Source organism: Falco biarmicus, chromosome 3, assembly GCF_023638135.1.
Source record: "Falco biarmicus isolate bFalBia1 chromosome 3, bFalBia1.pri, whole genome shotgun sequence".
NCBI classification, from domain to species: Eukaryota; Metazoa; Chordata; class Aves; order Falconiformes; family Falconidae; genus Falco; species Falco biarmicus.
In genome coordinates this window covers 76,299,095-76,324,265 of record NC_079290.1, presented here as the reverse complement: position 1 = coordinate 76,324,265, position 25,171 = coordinate 76,299,095, and the positions used below count along the sequence as shown (strand labels likewise).

The window sequence follows — 25,171 nt, the reverse complement described above, 5'->3', positions numbered from 1 at the left end:
GGTTTATGACTACGTAAGAAGCACCTACAGCTTGCTTTTTTTACAGAGAAACTATTTTTCCTCATAAAAGGTATATGTGTTTTGTATAGATTTTGGTAAACAGTCCTTCCTTACTTGAAGATTCAGATTTTAACGTTTGTTTGGTTTTTTTTAAAGCGTCAGTTGTAGCTTAATACAAGAAGACTTCCTGACGCTTGGGAGAGCAAGGTCCGAAGACTTCCTATTTACAAAACTGTTATTCTGGAAAAGGCTGACAAATACGGTGCTACACTGGTTTCAGTCGGTAACTGATGTTAGGTAACGGATTTATAGATCTAGAAAAACATGTGTTCCCTCTTAGTATGTGTGGCAGTCTCACTAGTTAGCTAGTCAAATTCAGGTTCCATTTACGTCTCAGAAAGGGACACCAAATGAAAACAGACAAAATTTTTAGAGGGAAAAAATTCCAGTTTTGTTTAATATAAAAGCACAAAGCAGTAAACGAGGAAAAAGTCCAACTTACAATCCCACCAACAGTGGGGGATTTCTTTACTAAAATTATTTACTAAAGATACTGCTCCAAGAGAACTGATGCATTTTGAAACATACAAAAAGTGTTCTGCAAAGGGAAAAAAAATCATGCATTTCCAACCCCTACCTTATCTGTTAAAAACATTTTCATCCACGCAAATTATTACTTTTTGAAAATAAAAGCCAGGTCTTATCTGCCCTGAACAAAGCATTTCCTACATACTTTTTCAAAATATCTTTATGACATTTACCACTGTTAGCAGCACTGTTTAAATTCCTCAGAAAGAAGCTCAGTTCAGGCTGGTCTGACCACCACATTGCACCTTCAGGTGTAAGTAGCATCCTGTCTTAAGCAACAGCGACATCACCTCGCCTGTCTATGACAAAGCCAGATTTACAGCTGTGGGAAACCTCAACGTGTTTTTATAAGGTAAAACAACGACAAGTCAAGAAAGGACATCATGAAAGGCAAGAAAACAGAAGCTACGCAACTAACAGTAAACTGAAGTGTTTCACTAGTGTCTATTAAAATTAATGCTTTAATATATTAAATAAGCATTTCATCTAAGATTCAAAACCTGCAGCTAAGCTCAAAATAACACATAATCTAAGACTCTTATCCAAGCAGTCTGCAACAAAATTAGGAGAGTCACTAAAGGCACATCCTACTTCCCATTCCCTAAGCTACCTCTTGAGATGAATTTGTCTTTTGGGGGTGAAGGGTGGTGCGGGGAGAAGACAGACAACAGTTACTGGTTTCTTAACTACAGCCAAGACTAAACAAGCACTGTCAACTGTTCAATCTTTTTCCATGATATTCTTCGCCTTCAACAACTGCTCAACATATCAGTGACCAAATCAGACCGCTGCTATCACAGGGTTAGTCTGAGCTGGAAAATGGTTAGATCTATCAATATCATGTGCTACTCCTTCCTTTTCATTCAGAGAAACTTCCTTTCTCTTTTTGTAAGACCACAAATTTCAGTGATTGTGGGTACCGCTGTTTGAAGCTGAACAAATAGAACATTAAACATGTCAAAGTACACTAAAACTAAATCATACACTGCATTAGATTGCCTATTCAAACTGTTCACATAATACTATCGTTGAAACAGTCATCTGAGATGGCTTAACACTATCAGTGTCAGAACTTAAATGCAAGAGAATCCATTCAACCCAAATATTATGTTTTATGTAATTAATTAATCATTCACTTGGCTATCAACTGCCTCTGAACAAAGTATTTCATGACACAGTTTTATCTTCTATATAGTTTCAATTAATAAATGTTTTTAACCAAGTAGACTAATTGCAGGTTACCAATTGAAATACAAACATCTCCTAGCGCATGTTCCTTCTGGAAAGGCTTTATGTGAAGGAGTGAAATAAACTTGTACTTAAATGCTACATTTCAAGATATGAGAATAAATCCATTCTCACTGAAATAACTACGTTTAAATTTTGATTTATTGAGCATGAACCATGCATGTCTATTTTCAACGTTTTCAGTCACTGGACCATTTATGCATTTAGTCTGACATTTAAGAACACTATCTACAGGGAAGAACTTATGTTGTAAAACAGTATCATATGCTTGTAATAAAGAAAATGCATAGTTTGATAGGTATTTCAGATCTACAGTTCTTTTGAAAGATATACATATTTATATATTTATTTAACCAAGTATTGCATAGTGGAAAAAAGGAGGAGGAAAAAAAAGAGAACCAACTGTTACAAAACCCGAGTGTATTTTAAGAACTATTGCTGAATTCTTAGGTACATTTTGATTGCATATAATTTAGTACCAACACCTAAAAGACAGGATTATCGAAAGAAAAACCCTGGATTACAAAATTATTTTTTTTTCCAAAACACCACCTGTATTCAAGGTTTGGTTGTATTTTAATGATTCGTATTTCATACATCCTGTTACACAAAAGGCATTCATGGTTTATGGCACCATTTTTCTTATTTTCAATACATGGTAAGATCTGTCCCTCCCACCTCTGTTCTCAGAAGTGTTCCCCTGTGATATTTCTGAAGAGACTGAATAGGCATTATAGTTACTTCTGTATCAAATATAAAGCTACTTAGTTAAAATCTGGTTAATTCTGAAGAATAAATGTTAGTGTATTTCACAGTGATGAAAATCTCAAAGGCTTATTACTCCCTCTTCATCCATCGCCCATGCTAGACATTTTAGATACTTATTGTCATGATCACACAAAAAGGCAAAATCGAGGTTAAAACTATTTATGAAGGTTACACAGAAACTTGACTTCACAGCATTTTCTGCTATTTGTCAATTGATTGACAGTTACTAATTCTGTGTTAGGAGTTTGGAGTTTTAACTCCTACCACCCCCAACCCCACCCCCACTCCCAAATTCAGTCAACTCTGTGTCTTTTTAATTTCCTAACTTTGTGGAAACAAAAGCCAGCATTAAGACTATGTGTTCATAACTATGCTTTCATTGCAAGATCAGGTCTAAGGCATATATAATTCAGTGCAAAGTCATCACACACTACAGAGAGAAGACAAAACCCCTTCATTCTCCCCTATGGACCCTACAGGTACATGTGCAAAACCCAGCAAGACTGAAATAAAGATGGACACAATGTACAAGATACTTGCGTAGTTAATATTTGCTCTATGGTTTAAAAAAAATAATCAAATATTACAGAGATTACTATTTTTATAGTTTTGAGTAGTCTCTCAGCAGCCAACAATTTCAAACAAATTATTAAAACCCAAGTAAGAATTCGTGAATGATATTACTGAAGCCATTTAAGTTTTCCAGAACAAGAGCAGCATTTGTTGTCACAATACAACCATCATCATTTACACACAGACAGACTAATTTAAGTCAAGGCTATACCATGTATCTTGAGACTGGAGTTATATAAGGAATAAATTTACAGTGTTTGGGTAAATACATATTCAACATGAAGAAACATAAATAGCAACAGGAATACAGCAATAACTTTGAACACAAATAAATTGTAAGTTTAATCAAATACTTCCACGAAAAAAACAGATGTCACAAAGAAATACTCTAAATATTTTCCTACTATTTATTTTCTTGGGGTTTTCCTCCTTGCCTTTTTCACTTCCTGACAAACTAGTAATTGCAAGTCATGCCAACTACAAGGGATGACTTTGAGACCAGGGCACAACAAAACTTTAGGGGGGAAAAAAAGAAAGGAAAAAAAAAAAATGTTTTAACAGAAAGGTACACACACATAACAAAAGGGAGGCTTTTGTTAACTACCCAGCAGGCACAGATTCTTTAGTGCCCACAACTCCTCACATGGGAAAGAGCCACTAGGTTTTCTCACTGCTCAGTACTCTCTTAAATAGCAGCAGGAAGCCTGCACTTGCACAAAATTTTTCCACGTGCATTTTTCCAAAAAGCTTCCTGAGCAGCATGTGCATGTGCAGTATCATTTTACATTTAGAGCCACAGACAGATTGAACGACCTGATGCAGTTTAGCAAGTTAAGAGTGAACCAGAGTTATGGTCTCTTGTCTTCCAATCTGTGCCCAGATAATCAAGCAAGAGGATAATGATCCAAAGTATTACAAAAACTTCAGTGCAAGTGAAATCTGGAATGCAGTACATAAGAATGAGCACAAACTTATTCACCCTTCAACCTAACAAAGCCAAGAAGCTTTCCATGTTGCCAATTATGCTGCATGTTCCAACTAAAACTCTTTTTATCAATAAATAGTAACCAGGTATCTTCTTTACCTATATCTAATAATGTAATCTTGAAGAAAGGACCAAGCCTATAGAAGACAAGTCAGCAATTTAGCATACCCTACATTCACTTTTCAGCTGTCTCCTAGGGAAAAAAAACCATAACCTTCTGGTAACATGAGAGATGCATATTGTACAGCTGTGGCAGTTTCTATAATGAAACGCCAGATATAAATCATAATATCCATAATACAAACCGTAACTCTAAAATATATCTGAATATGTGTGTGTATATATATCTCTAAAAAGAAAATTATCTAATTTTCTCTTTTATACACATATAAACATCTAGCTAATATGCCCCATAATTTTTTTTTCCTTATTTAGGTCTAATCTTCTAAATAACAGAATTTTAAACATTCTCTTAGAATATTTTTTCTGAAACACTATTCAAAAATGAATGTCAGGGTAATCAAAAAAACACACACAAAATAAATTAACATCGTACAAATGTGGTTATATTGTCCAGAAAGTCCAATTCTCCCATTTGAAATGAAATGGAGACCAGTGTACCTTAGGGTGAATTATTCATCAATGTACAAATTCATTCTCTCTTTCCATGTAAATCTTCATATGAATTTAGCTGCATTTCCAGAAAGCAAGAAACACAGTAAACCCGCAGAACTCTTGCAAAAGGAATTGCATTTCACTGGATAAGAGCAGTTTTTGCTGAAGGGCAGCAAGTCAACATTTTACCACCATCTGAACACTAGCAACATCTGTGCCCTTGTAAGCTTCACACCTTGAATTAGCAGCAACATATTTGATGGGTTCAGTAGTAATTTTTCTTCCAGTATTGGATTAGACTACTTTGCATATACAGTAAGTCAAAAAGCCTAGTAGTTGCGTGCAACATTTATCCACATTTACATCTGAGAACTCATAAATACACATGGAAACAAAGGTGACAGAATTAAAACTCATTTTAAGTTAAAAACTTTTTCAGTCCACATACGGAAACAGCAGTGAAAAACAAGTATAAAGGAGATAGACAGCAGAAACAGAAGAAAAGGAGTACAATAACTAAAACCGTTAAGAAGTAGGTCACTGTTAAAAGGGCAAGTTGCAAAGAAAGTAGATCAACAGAAGATGTAGACTGTACCATCTGCATAAATGCTTAAATGCAGCATTATTTTGCATGTCACATACAGTCGATGTGATTTCTAAGAAGCATCTTACAACAGCTGGCATAGTTGCTAATAGATTTATGGTAACTGAATACTTAATTTCTCCAGCTTTTAATGTACAGTAGCTATGCATTAGCCTTTAAAGCTCTTCATCGGTCTTTTAGAAGTCAAGGTTTCATTTCCACGAATATTTAGTGTCCCAATAAGAAAGTTACAAATATTCACCTTCAATAAACTTCCATACCAAGATACCAAATACCTTCTTAAGCTGAATCATTTCAATACTATGAGTCTTCTTTTTGCTATTTCAAAGGACACAAGGGTGTTTGTAACTTCCAGACTGAAGGGTGTTTTAAGGCAGTAAAAGATGTATTAAGGTTTCCATGATTGTTTATGGCTGTCTATGTGAATAAAGCATATTACACACAATTGCTCTCATATTTATCTACATGATTTCATCATACTGTACATGATTTAGCAATCTTCTTGGGAAATTTAAAGTGCCACAGTTCAAATGTGCTCATCTGCCTTTTCATGGGCTTCTAGTCCATTCTAGTTGCTTTCAGAAACAAGCCCTTGTTTTATTTAAAGAGCAGTCTTTTTAGGGGGGGGGAAAGAATTCATCCTTCACTGCTGTGCTAACTGGATTCCAGTGGTCGAACCAATCCTTCTTTGTAAACACGAAGAATAGCTTCACAAACAAATTTGTACTGACTCTGTGTAAGAAAGAAAAAACGAACAACATTTATGGATGATTATTTAAACTCCTGATTATACGGTAGTATTCAACAGGACTAACAGTCTCACTACTTTCTATTCAATGACACGAAAGGAGATGCAGAGGTGGAAGGAGAAAATCCAGCTCTGCTGGCTATGTTCACAGTAAACAAAGGTAACATTTACTCTTCTTTGAAGGACAAGCATTAAAAAATCTCACACCAAGGAAAACACATCCCCAAATTTAAAAGAACACATGCTTAAATTCCAGGGAATAGGATTTATTTTAAAAGCTATGCAAATTTACATGATTCTTCTGACTAAGTTTAAATAACAGACTAAGACTAGTTATGTTCTTTATACACGCTATCTGTTTTTTTGTAGTTATCTCATTATTACAAGTTACATTATTATCTGATTATAACATAAATGACTAGTCTGTTATTTATGTTCTTTATACACGCTATCTGTTTTTTTGTAGTTATCTCATTATTACAAGTATTCTAACCTTGCCAATCCTACAGTTACACATTATTGGGCACACTTACGTGACCCAAGATACATTTGAAGTTACCATATAGGATATATAGGTCCAACTGCCTTGATAAAACCTTTTTTTTTTTTCTCCAAACCACCTACACTATAACAGAAGATGGAGTCACTTTATTTCCAATTTCTGATGAAACCACACATCTCCTTTTGTAACAAAGTGGGATCAAAACCATTGGAATGAGTATTTTTGAAGAGTAGCAGCCACATGAATTCTTCTGTCACCCAACGCTTTGAGCTCATTTGGTGCTTATGAAGTCTTCACAAATTAGATTAGTATTTCTTGCCTGAGTTACACTATTGCAAAGACTATTTCTTCCATGATCTTGTGATGTACCTATTTATTAAAAGCAATTAGCTTGTGAGGTTCTTTCTGAAAAGTGATACAAGGAGACATTAGCAATAGGGCTAATGCAGAACTAAAAATCCACATAGCCTGAATAAATTTTTATGACTAACACAGTCCTGAGAATGCTAGATGATGGAAATTTAAAAGAACTCAGAAAGATCAAAGCATACCTCTCCTCCCGAAGTATTTTCCACCATTGTGAAAACCCCAAAATGAACACCTTTATCCCAAGCTCCATGTCCTATATTCACAGGAGCGCAGATTCACATTTTCTAGATCCCTTTTTACATCTTTGAAATGTTCCCTCAGCTGCCCTTGCATGTCAGCTCCCATCAACTCTTCAGGAGCATCTGGAAACATTCCTCCAATATCCCCCAAAGGACAGGGCTAAAAGATAAGGCTAGTACTGTAAAGGACCTTATGTTACACTTAAATACTAGCAGTTAGAAATGTTATTCTTGTCCATAACCTGCAATACTTAAGGAAAACTGGGGGATGGAAATTATTTTTCTGCATCTTGATTTTCCTGCTTTTTTTTTTTTTAAAAAACTTTTCAGTCAATTACTCCCACCTTCAGTATCATTCTGTTCTTTTGTCTTTATTTCTTAATTACCTTGACTTTCTCTTCATTGTTATTGTCATTTGCAGATTTCTACTGCCTGAACAACCCAAGTGTGATATTTAGCTCCCTGTTCAATGCCTTGTTAACTTGTGTGATCATGTTACTGAACAAATAAGAATAAGCACTTCAGCGCTGCTTCCTGACTCAGAGACTCTGACTACTTGTTTTCTCTGCTCTTATCTGTTGCATATATTCTTACTGCTCACTCAGCTGATGGCTAGTTCCATTATGTATGTCCTAAAGCATTGCTTTCTGTATTGATTAGTACCTCTAATTTCTCTTTAGTAGAACCTAATGGTTAGTTGTTTGTTTTTTGTTTTTTTTTTTTTTTAATGAAAGGCCACAGAGTTACACAAATTTTATTGTAGCTTTATTATTTTTGTTGAAGCTTTTGTTTTGCTGTTCCTGATGACCAAATTACAGGTCTTTGAGAAACTACAGCTTTCACATGATTAACAGCAGCCACAAAACTGACCAGTTAATAGCTCTCACGAGTCCGTTCTTTCTTACTGAGTATATCCTGTCTGATATTAACTCGCAAGATGCATCTGGCTATATGTATCATCTTACAATTGCAGCACACACACAATTCCCACAGGGCAGTGGAGCATGCTTCAGGCAAGGCTATTACAACTGAACAATCCCTAATGGCTTCTCCCAGAAGCCCTAAGCTGAATATCAAATATGAGCAGTGGGGCTAGCTGGAATGCAGGCATGGGAATGCAATAGAGAACTCAGGATAGATCAAAATGTTAACATGCAGCTCTTTGGTATTCTGTTTTCTCACAGTGGAGTGCTTGCTTTTGTGTCCCATTTACAGCACAGTATGCCAATTCTGCTCATTGGCTTTTCACAACAGTATCTGCATACTTCAGAAATAACAAGTGAATTTGGTTTCACAGTATTGCTGCTACAGATCATCCCTCTCCTGATTCTGCTGACAGTGAACTGTGGAATACAGCAAGCAAGGTAAAGAATCCTATTTTAGATACTCAGTTTTCCACACGTGGGATCTGATCGTTAAGTGTATTTATTGCTATTCCCCATATTCTTCAGTTACACCAAACTGTGGAGTGCAAGGACAATTACAACCAATTACTGTTTTAACAGGAGGGACTTGGCCTTCTGGCAAGCTGAAGTTTACTTAAGATTCTCACGTATGACTCAAAAAGACTGCCACCTCTAGAAAGTTTAAGCCTGAATTGTCTCAGTTCATTTTAGAAACTGAGGAGCGTAGATGCGTACAACTCTGGAAGTCAACATTCAACTGCCTTAAACTTGAGGCTAGTGTTTCTCATCCCATGACATCCTTCATCATAAGCTCAGCTTCCATTTCTGCAAGGAACGGGCAGGGGACTGTTCAGATAACTCCCTTCTCAACCCTGCAGCCCCAACGCACTTCCAGACAGCATGCTTACACTGCAATAAAGAAGAGTGCCAGCAGCCTGTATGAACAATCTCTGCTCACAGAGCACTCTAATACTACACACAAGCAACCATAACTGCTGGCACTTTCATATGCTTTGATAACACAGGACTTCTCCCCAAGTCTAGTCAGTTATAATGCTAGCTCCTGCAGTCATTAGCCTGTTAATGGATAGTATTTGTCTTTGCAAGTTACTTTCTTCCTTCTCTTGATCAAGTGAAAACCAAGGCATTTTCTTCTGAAACGAGACACAGAAATGCCCAATTTAACTGCTGACTTTGTGGGTCTCTTTACTTCCATTTGCCTCAGGGCATTTTGCTCTCTGAGATAACCCACAGTTAGTATTCTGTCATCCAGCCTCTAATCAAGAAAGTAGAGCCTCCCATCCTTCATCCTTGGTCTCTAATGTCAGTATGTTAATTTCCAAAGCTGATGCAACATTGACCTCATGATCTCAAATTATCTTTGACCCACTTTCATCTTAAAATCACTGATTTTAATATTTCAGTTATTGATACTACCCAACTTTTCCTGAATTTCATTCTTGCCCTTCATTTTTCCAAAGTGGAGCTGTGGCACAATTTAAAAACATACAGATTTTGTTCCTATTGAATTTCTTTTCCTGAAGTGGCCTCTTGACGAGCCACTTCCTCTCTTCAAATCATTCCGCAGAACCTCTAATTTTACCTTCAGTTTAATAACTTTCCTATATGGCTCTGTACTAGAATGAAAAGCAAAAAGTTATTCTAGTTTCTTGCAGAGAATTTAGACAAAGGACCATGAACAGATGATTTGTGTGTAAGTCTGACTTTGTGCATTCTAACCACCTGCAGTATATGGAAATCAATTATCTTTCAATGGCAATGTAAGAAGTATTTACAAAAAAGTTAAATACAAACCTCAGAAGCAAAGCATCCTTTGGCACCATGCTATGTTACGCTAAATGTAGGAAGCATGAAATATACTGGCAGCTGAAGACTCATACAACTAGGTAATTAAAAAATTATATATATATAATTTTATATATATACATATATATGTATATATACAGAAAATGAGGCTTCCTCTCCATCACTTACTGATGTTTGCACCATCATAGCTCGCTGGTCTCGCATTTTTCGTACAATATCCAGCGGATAGACAGGTTGGTTTCTTTCAATTAAGCACATGGCTGTTTCCATAGTGACCAATACACCAGTGCGACCGATTCCAGCGCTGGGAAGTGTAACAGAAAAACAGTCTATAAAATTAGGTTTTTGCAATGCACCAGATTCATATCCTAGTCTTAATACTAGGATGCTAAATAGCCTCAGAAATTATAGGAAGACTAATAAAATTAGGACAGAGCATGAAGCTTAGCTTTAAAGTAACTTCAGTAATATTTCCTTCCAATTATTGAAAATAATTTTTTAATAAATAAAACTAAAACATCATTTAAAGTAAATGGATTTTTAACAATTATACATGCTTACAAATCTCAATATATTGGTTTGGTATTTTTGACTAAAAAAGGTATGAACTAATTGACTGCTTTTTGATAGGCACTTGAACAGCAGAAAAAATCCACTTCGCAGTACCATTCATAATGACGTTACAACAGTGGTAGAAAATAAAAATGGGGAACAAATTCCATTACAAATTATCAGCTTTGTGATAATTATGTGACTAAGCTATTTCACCAAAAGGTTGCAGGAAAAAGTGAGAGAAAAGAAACTCATCCTTTAGATACAACAACTCCAATGCTTCTGTCTTCAACAACTACTGCTGGTCTTGCACAGTTAAACATTTTCATCTAGTTCAAGAAATCTCCTGTCTTGCAGACAAACTTTTCAAAGCAAACACTTATTCTAAGGCTGAAGCAAATCTAGGATCAGAATTCTAGAATACAAGTACCTGCAGTGTACAAGAACCGGCTCATTTTCTACTCTCTTGGGCCTCATACAGGTCACAAACTCCAAGAAGTCCATTGAGTCATCAGGAACACCATGATCGGGCCAAGCAACATACTGGAGATGGGTGACAGTGTGTTGTTGTTCTGTCTAAAATACAGTAAGGTTTTCAAAAAGTGTTCAGCGTTATGACTCCTGCATTGATATTTACTATATACAAGTCACACTTTTCCCTGTAAATGTATTCTGTGGATATTAAGACACGTATGATGCAAAAAATGTTTGCCATTTTAAAATTCAGAGGTAAGTATGAACACAAAATTTTTAGAAAGCATGCAAAAGGTGTAACATTTTCTAAGTAAATAAGATATCATGTTTAACTTCTGTGATCTAAACAGATTTTAATCTTCTGAATTTATTTACTGTTGACCTCTAATACCTTGAAATCAATGATTCCCTTGAGGTAAAATGCTTAAGACTTCCGTATAATAGTACTATAGTTAAGAACATGCTAGAAGAAACAGCTGAAAACAGCAGAACTATTGAGAACAGTAACACAATAACAGGATCTTGGGCCTACACAATCTACTCCAAATAGTCTGTGTTTACTTACAGATTCAGTTACAATATAAAATTGCCTGCAACATTTGTGACATCTCATTTCTTTTAGAAAACAATATATATTGTTCATACATACATGTTCATTGTACATATATGAATGATTTTCTGTATGACCGATAGAAGGATACTTTTCACTAACCACACTGCTTCCATACAGAAAAGATTCTGTTGTATGAAGAGTTCTTTTTCCATTTGATTATACCTAAAAACCCTGGTTTTACAGAAGTTCTTTCAGTTTAGCTTTTTGACGACTTTGATTGTGAAATCACTCAACCATCTTTGCATTCAGATTGAGCTCAACTGCTATGTTACAGATGCAACCAATGGTTAGGGTGGAAAGGAAAAAAACTAAGACGCTCCTGGGCTCTACTGTACCATACAATGAGGATCTCACTCTTTACAAACAGACAAGTCTTCATTTTCTTTATTTCTTCGACACATTTAGCAACAGTTAAACTGTTTCCTGCATTTTATCATTGTCCATTACTAGAATTAACGTTTGACACCCTACTGAAAGAAAACTCTCCTTTATCACTGTTATAGTCTATAAAAGCTGGCCTCTCTCTAGTGGTCCATGCAAGAATGTTTTCATGGTGCTAGCGAATTTAGGAGGGTTTTTTTCCCTCTTCTCTGAAGTGCACAACTACTGAAATATAAGACCTGTTATAAATGCCTTCAACTGCTTGCTTTCCTCTTCCACTTGAGGATGTGGTTCCACTTCCAGGACCAGGTTAGTGAGCTACAGAACACAGCATAACTACTGCCTACGTACCAAGTAGAGCCCTAGGACATGCATTTATTTCAATCAAAGTAATTTCAGAAATTTACAATTACCTGCAGGGACATGAAGGAAAACAACATAGCTCATACTTATCTTCCTAAAGGCGGCGCCTGAGCAATCACAATTAAAAGGTCTAGCATAAGGCCCAAGTGGACAATGCAACCTAACATCAATGACCAAGCTTGCTGCAATACAAATTACATTGGGATGTATCATAAAAAAGACCCCACAATGACTGGGATCTCTGCAAGAAAAAGCATTGCCTTTTTCTACTCGGCTTTGCTGCCATTGTGCAGTTGAGCTTGATCAAATGATTACACTTAAAGTTTTTCTGAAATGCCACAGATTGAAAAAATATAAAAACGTGACAAGAAAATGTCATTAAGAAGTCCTCTTTTGCAAATCTGCACATGCTTAATCAGAACCTCTTCAAAAGGGAAATGAGATAATGCAGCAATTACATGTAAGAGTTTGAGCTGATTCTCTTAAATCAGAGATGTTTTGAATTACAGCATTCAGATGAAACAAAGACTTGATTCATTCTAAAATTATCCAAGAGTGAGTATCCAGTCACCTTCCATGTGCATCAAGAACTTCAAGCCATGCATCATGGATAAGTGCTAGTGGCATACCCGAGAACCACCCACAATGATCTTTAGCATCAAAAGCTATTTTACAGGGTCAGAAAAACAGAAAGGGTTAACTTAGTTTTCACTTATCAGTAATTCAGGATCATATATAGTGAGTTGTATTTATTTTAAATAGTTCATAGACATTAAGTATAACAAGTATGTTATATAACTTATTCTGAGTAAGAATACACTGTAAGAGCACGCACTTAGTCCTTCGTCCTCTCTTGGTGTGATCATCTTAATTTTCTGTTTTGTGCCCTGTTCATCCCTAGAGACCAGCACAGTTGTTTGTTAATTATTCCAGGTACGTCTCAAGCTTCAGTACAGTTTTCTAGTTATTTGTGTTAAGATGTAAACAGTTTTGATTCTTTTGGTTGAGCTCTTCTGAGATGGGTTAAATTGTTAAAACTTGACCATTACATCACTTGCTTTTTAAAATACACCAGAATTTTAAAATACTTCATTTCTTTATTAGTGCGTTAACCTATTGTAAACTGTAGTTATATTCATAGGTCACAACTAGTTTTTCCAATTCTAATATTTTTAAGTCTCATGCAGAAGATATCAAATCAGTACTCAGATGAAGTCCCACTGTTTTTAGTGGGTTTTTTTGGCTTTGCTTATTTTTTTTTTAAATATAAAATCTTCAAGTCTTTACACTCATAATGACAGTCAGCTTTCAAATTCAGAAAATGTCAGCCAAATATCACCACACATGAAAATAACACAGTAAAAGACCATCTAACATTAAAAAAGTGCTAGAATTATAGTTACTGGTCCCATAGTTAGCCCCACTGTACATGTCCTATTAACAATACTTATTTTTAAACACACCGTTTCTTCCAGACCTTGCTTTGTGCAAATGTGGTAATGGATGATAAAAGGTAGCTTCTCATTATACTCAAGTTGCTGTTCATACCATTATTCTCTGCAAGTCAGCTTAAATCCTTTCTACAGATTTTTTTCTTTTGCACTAAGGTTTTCAGTGACAGTCATTACTGTAGCATCCTAATGACTGAAAAAAATGGAGAATTTACCTTTATAAAATCTGGCTTTATTAGCCCTGTTTCATAAGCCTAAAGTTACAGAAAGTGAGACAGCAAGAATTGCTCCTGGCCCGGTTGCTGTTTTTGCCTAATCTGATACTACAGACCTTGCTGTTCCAACAGTATTAAATATTTTTTGCACTCAGCGTGGACTGATTCCAATTGAATTTATGTATTTGGTATTTCCACAAATCAGCTTAAAAATGGTGCATTCAAAAAAATGGTTTCAAACAATTTACGAACTCCAGTGACACTTTTGGATTACATAATTTGCCCAGTTGATCATCAACCATTTGGCCAACATTTAGCTGCTTCACAGCACTGACCCACATTTACATGGCAAGCAGCTACAAAGGTCTACGACATCATATCTGTCCCAAGGAATTTGTTACTATCCTTCCAATAACCGTTATTGTTGCTGCAGCAAAGGTATCAGCCAAAAAAAAAATAATTAAAAAAAAGATGGACTTACTCCTCCTGTGAAATTTCAAGACATTTTACTGCAAAAGCAACTTCATTGTGCTTAAGCTAACATCCTAGACTTTGCTCGGAAACACTGGATAAAGACACTTGATCTTTTCTAATTAGCCTGACATTGGGATTGCAACTCCTCACAAAGCAACTCCTGACAAAGTAAAGGGCTGTCAGAGGTAATGCTTCAAATTGCTGCTGTAACACTTGCAAAAAAATCTCATTAAGGGTTTCAGCCACAAAAAATAGCCATTCTTCATCCTTCTGTAGTTTGCAGCCTTGCTTATTATAATTAAATCACAAGGCAAGTTTCCTTGTTTCATTCTCCTAAAATGACTCTCCCCGACTAATAAAAGAATTGAGCTCCTCAGAAAAAAACACCCCACACAGCTTGGAATAATAATAGTCATATAGAAAGAAGGAAATTTAGGCTCGAAATGTCAATCTTAACTTTGACTTTTCTTAAAATCCAAGCAATTGATTTTGTATTTCACCTTTTCATTTAATTTCCTTTTTGGTCTAGGTTATAATATAATCTTCAATTTAAAAAAAAAAAAAAAAGAAAAGAAATCTCCTCATGTAGAACTACTTTAACCTTGACATGGTCATTATCTTCTAAGCAGGAAAAGGTATGCTCTTTGCTAGTGAGGTACACAAATATACCTTGAAAGCAGAGACTCGGTGGATCAGGGGTAAAGACTAGTTTCTAAAGAGCAGATGCTTTGGCAGTGGCATTTGCCATTTCTTTGGACCACTGTTCCCACCTCATTATGCTTCTGTACACCCCTGCCACAACACTTCGTCCTGGCTTCAGCTGGAATAAAGTTAATTTTCTTCTCAGTAGCTGGTACAATGTTGTATTTCGGATTTAATATGAGAATAATGTTAATAACACACTGATGTTTTCAGTTGTTGCTAAGTAATGTTTATACAAGGTCAAGGACTTCACAGTTTCTTAGGGCCTGCCAGCAAGAAGCCTGGAGGGCCACAAGCCATCAGGAAGGGACACTGTGAGGACAGCTGACCTGAACTATCCAAAGGGGTGTTCCATACTACAGAATGCTCAGTATATAAACTGGGGGGAATTAGCCAGTGCTTGCTAGTTGCTGCTCAGGAACCGGCTGGGCATTGGTCAGGGGGTGGTGAGAAATTGTGTTGTGCATCACTTGGTGTTTTCTTCCTCCTTTTGGGTTTTATTCCTCTCTTTCTCCCTTTCATTACAATGACTATTATTATTATTATATTTTATTTCAATTATTAAATTGTTCTTATCTCAACCCACAAGTTCCACCTTTTTCCTGATTCTTCTTGCCATCTCACTGAGGCGAAGGGGGCTGAGCAAGTGTAGCTGTGTGGTACTTAGTTGCTGGCTGAGGGTAAACCATGACACACTTTTAATCTACTTTTGTTCTTCAGCTCTTTACTATTCATAACCAACTAGTTTTCTTCTACCACAAGTATTTGACAGAACAGAACACATTCAAAGTGCAGGTACTTTTCAGAGAAGCCTTTAAAATACCTCTGCAGTACAAGTTTGTTCAAAACATTTATGACTTAAGTCAAATTTATATAGATATCTTTGGAAAGAGAAAGTAACGAGGTCTTGTTTATTATGCTGAAGCAAAAGTTTCAGTGAACCAATCTAAAAATCTTTAGCATGAACAAACTCAACATTCCCCACTCCTCCAAACTGTTGTGTGACATGCATCTGGCAAGGAAGACAAATGGTGTGGAAAGCCTCAGCCCAAACAATTAGGATGTGTAAAAAATGACAAGAGATTCTGTTTTTAGCTGGTTATAGCAGAAAGTGCCGATAGTATACTCATTTACATTGCTGCCTTTGTTTCCCTTCAGCAAACAGCAATATCCTTCCTCAGCAAAATTAATTTATGCTTAAGCTTCAGTTTGTGGAATGGCTGCATCAATTTTTTTTTTTCTTCAAACCATCCCCTCCATCACTGTGATGTCCATGCAAAGTGATAGTTTTTAAATTAAAAATAAGCTAACCTCCTGAAACCCCTCTATTTGCATTGTCCTTGTCTGCACAATCAGCCTAAACAGTCCAAATTATAACACAAGTTATTGTCTTAATTACCTTGACCTGGGTTGTTTATAAGGTGTAAGCACTCTCTCAAGGTGCTCACTCCTTATTCATTATACCAGTGGTATAATTAAGTGGTCTTTAATGGACGAAATTCAATCAAGTTTTAAACTTTTTTTTTTTTTAATGATTTAGTTTAGTTAATAAAACTAATCAGGTAGGACAATGACAGGGTACTGTGGAAACAACTAACAAGGTGTTAGTTAACAACTAATATAAGATATAACAACTAATATAAGATGTGGCAGAATGAAGAACTGTAATTTTGCATGTTGCTCTGTTGTGTTTTTTTCAAAGTTATGCGAGTAAGATGCTTCAGCAAGTATCATCTCCACAGCCTTGCTAAGTTCCATGGCTGGGTTCTAGTCACACTTAACTGAAATAAAGAAAAATGTTTTTTTAAACAAGGGGAAGGTGCAAAAACATTTTTTTCAAAATGTAAATGGATGAAATTGGTGAGATTTAATGGGCAATGTTACGTTACAAGACAATTATCTTAAAGGAACTGAATGAAAGTTTGCTTCATGCTTCCCATGCTATTTTTGCAGTGACTAAAAAGAAATTATCTTGTTTTACAAAACAGTGCACTGTGTGTTTAATTTTGCACTCCTGCTACACAATTTCTTTCCTTTGGTCTGTTTGTTGCAGTCCCCAAAGTGTTTTGAAACTGTAAAAATAAAATAAAATAAATAAAACCCGCCAAAACCAAACAACTGACCTAACACCCCCCCCCCCCCCCCAAACCTAGTGCTTTATTTGCTTTTCTTTAATTTTGATAGAGGATAACATTCAACCTTGGTTTTAAATAGAAAAGGCACAAAATTAAGCCTTATTTTGTTTCATGAGGCTTAGAAAGATTACATATATTTCACACATTTGCAGATATTTACAAGAAGGGCAGGAAGGAGGATCTGGGGAGGTACAGGCCTGTCAGCCTGGCCTCAGTGCCAGAAAAGGCCATGGAGAAGATCCTCCCGAGCTCTATCACAACAGCACATGGAGGACAACCAGGGGATCAGGCCCAGCCAGCATGGGGTTATGAAAGGCAGGTCCTGCTTGACGAACCTGTTCTCCTTCTATGACAAGGTGACCTGGCTAGTGGATGAGGGAAAGGCTGTGGGTGTTGCCTACCTGGACCTTAGTAAAGCCTTTAACACCATTTCATATACCATTCTCCTGAAGAAACTGGCTGCTCATGATTTGGATGGATATACTCTATGCTGGGTTAAAAACTGGCTGGAAAGCCAAGCCCAAAGTGTGGTGGTGAATGGAGCTACATCCAGCTGGTGGCCAGTCACAAGTGCTGTTCCCCAGGTTTCAGTATTGAGGCCAGTCCTGATTAATGTCTTTATCGACAATCTGGATGAGGGGATTGAGTGAACCTTTGGTAAGTTTGCAGATGACACCAAGCTGAGCAGGAGAGTTGATCTGCTGGAGGGCAGGAAGGCTCTGCAGAGGGATCTGGACAGGCTGGACTGATGGGCCAAGGCCAATTGTATGAGGTTCCACCAGGAGAAGTGCTGGGTCTTGCACCTGGGTCACAACAACCCCATGCAAGACTACAGGCCTGGGGAAGAGCGGCTGCAAAGCTGCCTGGTGGGAAAGGACCTGGGGGTGCTGGCTGATGGCTGGCTGAACATGGGCCAGCAGTGTGCCCAGGGGGCCAAGGCAGCCAACAGCACCCTGGCTTGTATCAGAAACAGTGTGGCCAGCAGGACCAGGGAAGTGATTGCTCCCTGTACTCAGCACTGGTGAGGCTGCATGTTAAATCCTGTGTTCAGTTTTGGGCCCCTCACTTCAGGAGGGATGTAGAGGTGCTGGAGCGTGTCCAGAGGGTGGCAATGGAGCTGGTGAAGGGTCTGGAGCACAAGCCTTACAAGGAGCAGCTGAAGGAACTGGGGTTGTTTAATCTAGAGAAGATGAGGCTCGGGGGGGACCTAATCACTCTCTACAACTACCTGAAAGGAGGCTGTAGACAAGGTGGGGAAAGGTCTCTTCTCCCAGATAACAAGTAGCAGAAGAAGAGGAAATGGCCTCAAGTTGTGCCAGGGAAAGTTTAGATTGGATATTATGAAAAAATTTCTTCACTGGGAGGTGGGTCAAGCATGGGAACAGGCTGCCCAGGGAGGTGGTGGAGACACCATCCCTGGAAATGTTTAAAAAAACCACATAGATGCAATGGTTTAATGGTGGACTTGGCAGTCCTTGGTTAACAGTTGGACTTTACCTTAAAGGTCTTTTCCAACCTAAATGATTCTATGATTTGCTGATCTTCAATTATAGGTAAAGAAACACCAAATTAAACTGCGTTAGCAAAATCCTAAGTAGTTTCTTGTTCCTCAAGTCTTCTGAATGTGAACAAAAGGCCAAGGGCATCATTTCATATCTTTTGAGGTATTTTCCCTAAAGGCAGATTTGAAATCTGTGCAATTTAATTCACAGGAAACTCTTTCACAAAATATGCCTTTCCAACCGAAATCAAGTCTCTTGTGAGTTTGGAAGCTTTATCTATCTTACTATTAAAAGCTATTTGTCTTCAAAAAGACCAGTCCAATGATGTTCACATTAGTTCAGGGAATAATAAAGCCCTGGTTTGAATTCAGATGGCTTTTTAATGTTTTCTTCAAAGCATACAACAGCAGTATCTGTGAGAGGTAGTATATATAAAACTTTGCAAAGTCTGCTCAAACACAAGATGCCTCCACAAGAATACTTTTGGTTAGCTTTAAGAAAACAGATCAAATGACATGTAGAACTAGGAGATACTTCAGTGTTTCAGAGAGTTCTCTCACTATGCTTTAACAAACTACAGGGGTGTTTATTTCCATCTGAAATGCACACAGAGCTATCAGTTAGTGGGGTCGTATTTTTACCGTATTGACAATGTTGAGTGGTTTTGAGTGTAGCCACTTTAAGTGTACAAATAAACTTGCTTTTAGTGGAAAAAAACCCGAAAAAACTCAAAGTAAAATACCCCTTCAAAACAACCTTGCCCTCACCGCAAACAAATATCCAGCCTAGGACTACCTTTAGCATGCTTTTATCTAACTAGATGAAATCTATGCAAGCATATGCCTTTGAATTAGAAATTCTATTCTCAACCGAGCTACCATGAGACAACTTACACAGTTGAGGAACCTTGTAACTTTCGCATCTTTTAACATGTCTACAAAGTCTATTCTCACACAATCTTTATCTGAAAATAAAAATTAACTTGTACTTAAAAAAAAAAAAAAAATTGACTGCCCCATTCTCATCAGGATTTTGACATATCACATGCTAGCAAATAGATACCTGAAGTGAAAACACATAATGAATACAATCACTGCTGAATTTACTCAAAATTATGTACCAGTCTGATAAATACTAACTGAGAAAAAGAACAAGTATTTGAAAATAGTAAACTAATTTTTACATGAAGCATTAGCTAACCAAAGTTAATTGTCAATCAACTAATTTGAGTGAAGGGAACTAAAAGTTTGTCTACACATGCTCGGCAGTAATGCTTTAATGAGGTTAAATGAGGTTCTTATGTGCTGACATCCAAGTTTATCATTTTCAGATTAATTGGCTGAAAAACATAACCAAAAATCATGCTACTCCCTGACTGGATGGTTTCTCACAGCTAGAAACTGAAACACTGTAAGTCATCTTAACTGAAAGAACTTTCAGTACTGGCATCTCACATGTTTTAACTACAAAGGAAATTTTAATCACGTGAAAAAAAATTTGGATGCACTGTCAAATGATAGTTACAAATTTGTAAGACTAAAGGATTGGTCATGTTGCTGTAAATACATAAATGAAATGTTATATTTTAAAACAGATATTTCCTTTTTCTTACTACTAGCAATTCTAGCAACAGTAAAATCTACTTAACTAAAAGAACTTTAAAACTTGGAACTGTAAATTAGCATTTGATCAGTACACTGAATTTCTTACACATGTATCTTAGAACAAACCCTTCATATTTTTAGAAAGTTCTTGTGGCGATAGAATTTTGGAAAAGAGATGAAAAGAGAAATGTAGAAATGGTACAACTTATAAACAAAAGCCAAACTTCATCCCATTTATTCAGGTTGTGGGAAGCCTAGATGTGATCTGAACAAGATTCCACAATGCAAGCTGGTATGCAAGAAGTATTCCAGGTATTTAACTTTCTCTTTGCTTTATAACCCTTCTATTAGCATAAAATATAAACAGCTATGGAATATAAGTACCTTACGTAAATTGAAAACTCTTCAATTGAGATTTTAGAAAAGAAAAAAAGTCCTTATCTGACTAAAGACAATGAAAAGGAACTGATGAGATTCTGCATCTTCTCTCAAAACAATATTACACTTCTTCGTTAGCTATTCTAGCTGTATGTGCTGTTAACCAAGTGACCCATATTTCACCCCGAAAGAGCACAGTCACTTAGAAAAAAACTCTCAATGGCAACTGAAACACTTGTGAAGAGTCAGTGACTGCAAAACTGTTTACAGAAAAGCTCTAAATTTCTTTATGAAGCCTATCACAGTACATGTACAGCACAATGTATTAATGTACTATAGAACTTCAGAAAGTACATTTTTGAAGAAGTTTTAAAGAAATAATTGTACTATGTTGATTCATATAATATACACATATTTTTACAAAAACGTGTGTATATACATACACATGTATATTCACACATACAGATGTACATGGTCAGACACAGAGCTTGTATCTTCCTATCAATAATTTATTAATTCAGCTTGTTTGGGGATAATTAAAGATAATGGGCACTTACCTCAACATTTGTAATCACCATTTCTCTAACAACATAAGCAATTGTACAATCTTCAGAGTGGCATCTGACACGAAAGCTGCCATATTCCATTACATCTGGTGGATCAGGCCAATACTGATGACATTTGGTCTGTAAAGAAAATTAAGCACACATCAAGACTGTCTACAAGCACTTTTGTTTTCAGCCTCTCTTCCTATGCTGTGGTTCAGGGAATTCAAGGAGTGGTATAAAATCCGTTCTGGTTTGTTGGTGAGCTGTTTACATCTAAATTGGAAAATAATGTGGCAAAATAGGCTACATTCTCTATAAGCTTTTGTTGTAGTAACTTATAATAAAAACTCAGGTAAACTGGATGCAAGGTGCTTTCTGTCTGGTACTTATCTGCAATTGCTAAAATGACTTCTCAAGGCATAACATAGGAGGAGAAACAGATGAATTTATTCCATGTTAAGATGAAAAGCATAGGGGGCAAAGTTATAACTAACTTCGGCCACCTCACAGCAGGTTATAGCAAAGACAGAGCCACACTTGTCTTGAAAATGAACAATCAAATGACAAGAGGTGACTGAAAAAAAGAGATGCAAAAAGAGAAATTCTCATTAGATGTTGGCAAAAAATATTTTGATGAGGATGATCAAGCACAGAAACAAGATGCCTTATGAGGCTGTTGAATCTTCATCCATGGAAATAATCAAAACTTAAATGACATGACACAGTGCAACCCTCATGAAGTTCAAAGATGCTCCTGCTTTGAGCAGAGAGGAATGGACCAGATATCTCCAGTGGTCCCTTCAAACCTGAATTTGTCTACGACCTTGAAGCAAAATCACACTGGAATGCAAAAAGTCGTGCGAATCAGTCTGTCTCCCCTGTATTCCAATACTGCAGGCTTGCGGCTGAGGGAAAGAGCAAGACAAGCTCCATTTCTGGAGGCCTTAAGAGAGAACTCACCCTGCACAGAGAGAGGGAGCAGGAAAAGGAACACCAAAAAGCACTGTCATCCCTTAACACGAACCCCTCAAAAGTTCAGCATGCCTGGTACTTATCTGACTGCTTCCATTCCCCATTGTTTCCCTTATCCTCTCCCTGATAGCAAGCGGAGAAGGTGATGAAGTCATCCTAGCAATCTTTTAAAGACTGCTTCCCTAACTTGGTTATTAGTTTTCAGGTCACTAATAGCTATACGTTACTTCAGTTTTTGACAGGAATTCACCGAATGGGAAACACATCTTCATTTTTTCCATTTGATCGTATTTTGTGTTTTAAAGCAAACATTTTAAAATGCAGAACAATGCTTACGAACATTAGTAGCAAAAATACTATATAAAAAGTTATTGCAGGCACAATAATCCACAGTGACTTGGTCATATAATGAAAGTTGCTCTTCACACTTTCTAGGGAAAACTGAACTTAGAAACTGGAAGAACTCATGAACAACTTCAGTTTACGTGCATGTCACTTGTCAGTGCATGTTTCTTTTCTATGTCAGATGCATGACTGAAGACAGAGATCTTCTCTTAAATGACTATTTGTATCTAAATGTTAAAGTTATAAACAAAACCCCAGAAATGTACATATTGATGCAGGAAAGTGTAATTTGCCCTCTGCCTCAGACTGGTTTCATGCAAGGCCACAATAGCTTAACCGTCAAGCCTACCAACATGTGACAAGCAAAGTCATACATGCATGTGAATGCACCTGATATATTTTGGTGTACCACAAACTGCATGTGCAGTACAAGTGAGAGCTGAAGTGGAATTCAGTATCAAAATTACATCCATGAAATACCCTATTTTTTCTAAAAGAAACCAGATTAATCAATTCTGCTTACAACAACAAGGAACCATTTTCTCTCCTGTCTTCTGCCGCTGATAGGTATGAGGCTGATGTTCAGATCCCTACCACTCTACTGCTGATATGAAAGTCTTCCTTTTTCTGGTTCACCTTCTAAAAGCCGATAAGGCACATCTAGTCAGTGTACATAGGATATTTTTCTACAGAAGTTGCAATGCCAGTATCTATTCCTCATTTTAAAAGGCAAGATTAGAGTAGCACTGATGACAAAGTTTGCCACCTCGTTTCCCATCTAATCAAAGGATGAAATGTTGTGGAATAGACTGAACTTGAAAAAGTATTCCAGTGAGATACTAGTTCAGTGAAACTTTTGCTCACCGAAAGCAGCTCAAGTTTGCCCATCAACTTAAAAGTTTCAATATTTCATCGCAGTAAATGAATATTCTCATCATCCACTTCTGTACTCCAGCCTTGCAAGTAATTGCCATCATGTAACAAATATGAACCAAGTTTCTTAGTATAAGTCCACTGGACTTATGAGAAAGTCATACGAAAGAGAAAGGCCAGCTGATCCACATGAAAATCCAGGGTGATTCATACAAAAAACCCCACATCTTGACACAATTCCTCAGACACTCTACTGAAAACTTTTATTTAATTGTTTGTGACCAAAACAGCTGAGCTACAATTGTCCTATTCACTACTTATATATTTAAATAATAATTGTTACTAGATCCAAAAGTAACCTCAAACAATTATATACCCAATGTGTTTCTACTTCAGCTTTAGTTAATTTGGATTCTCTATCAACTTATCAACACTGCATGTGCCATCTATAACTTTAATTTCTTTTTAAACTAATACAGAGTGGCAAGAGCTGGAAATTCTGAAATGTTAAAATTTCTTAATTCTACCTTTCTTAGGGTTCAGTTTTCAATGACTTGAAATCCACATTTAAACCATTATGCCTGAAAATTTTACTGTAGTAGATTATCTGAAATACTTCCCCCTTTAAATTTAAGCCAAAATAACGCATCCATTTCTAAAAAATTAACCCTACTCTATATGGGGGGGGGGGGGGGGGGGGAGTTTTTTATTCTGTAATACAAATCTTAACACCACTGAAAAGAAATATTCTAGAATATAAAGCCTCCAGGGTTTGGGAAAAGGTTTGGCATTTGGCAATGGGGATACTCTGGCAAGAACATGCATTTTTTTTATCACCCACAAAATAGGCAAATGTAAATCATCCCTGAAAGTAAACAAAACTCAGAAAAAGTGTCTGGTGTATAAAGGTACCAGCAGGATGTTTAGAAGTTAGAACAAAACACCTTGAAGTTTCCAACTCACCAGGCAAAGTACAGACTAGTACTAACTTGTGTTTCTCCTCAATACAAGAAAAGCAAGGAGGAAATTATTTTCACTGAAATACAGTCGAAAGATGAAGGAAGCATTTTGTGCCAGATGATGTTCAATAATATCTCTCTCCAGGAACAGCAACATACCCTGACCATGGTTAAAGTCTGTTGCTTTTCACCTTTCACACACTGTTGCTTAACTGTCGGTTCTTACAGCTCAATCATTAGGCTGTTTAGGACCTCAAATACTCACTCTCTTGTCTTCTAAAAACATTGGGATTTTTGACTGGGATGCCAAATAAATTTGATAGCGTAGGATATATCATATAGGAACTAAAGATAAAAGCTACAGTGAAGGAATACAAGAGTCAGCATCTTCTCCACCTTTAAAACAAAAATCCTTCAATTTTCAGCTTCTAAAACTTGAAAAACAATGTCTATGTACCTTAATCTAAAATTTTCATATTTAAAGTTTCAAAGGATATATTAAATCAAAATACAGAAGAATATACTGGATAGTGCTTTAATTTTCACTGTATTATTCTGAAATTCATAGAGTGCTGGCATTTATTTGAACAGAATTAAAAGAATTATCAGAGCAATTCTAGGAAAGAACCTACAATATAAATAAAAGCAAGCAGGTTAAA

The 25,171-nt window shown here is 36.6% G+C and overlaps 1 protein-coding gene across 4 annotated transcripts in view; it reads right to left on the bottom strand.

Moving 5' to 3' along the window:
• Positions 1-3,130: 3,130 nt before the first annotated feature.
• The window catches only part of PTPN3 (protein tyrosine phosphatase non-receptor type 3), a 132,562-nt gene continuing 110,521 nt past the window's right edge, over positions 3,131-25,171 (bottom strand). For all 4 annotated transcript variants that reach the window (XM_056331933.1, XM_056331934.1, XM_056331936.1 and 1 more), the window contains 4 exons: positions 21,373-21,501; positions 10,954-11,099; positions 10,140-10,275; positions 3,131-6,113 (listed from right to left, as the gene is read on the bottom strand). In XM_056331933.1, the coding sequence (XP_056187908.1) occupies positions 6,036-6,113; positions 10,140-10,275; positions 10,954-11,099; positions 21,373-21,501 (489 nt within the window). In that variant the 3' untranslated portion in view covers positions 3,131-6,035. The remainder of the gene's footprint in view (positions 6,114-10,139; positions 10,276-10,953; positions 11,100-21,372; positions 21,502-25,171) is intronic.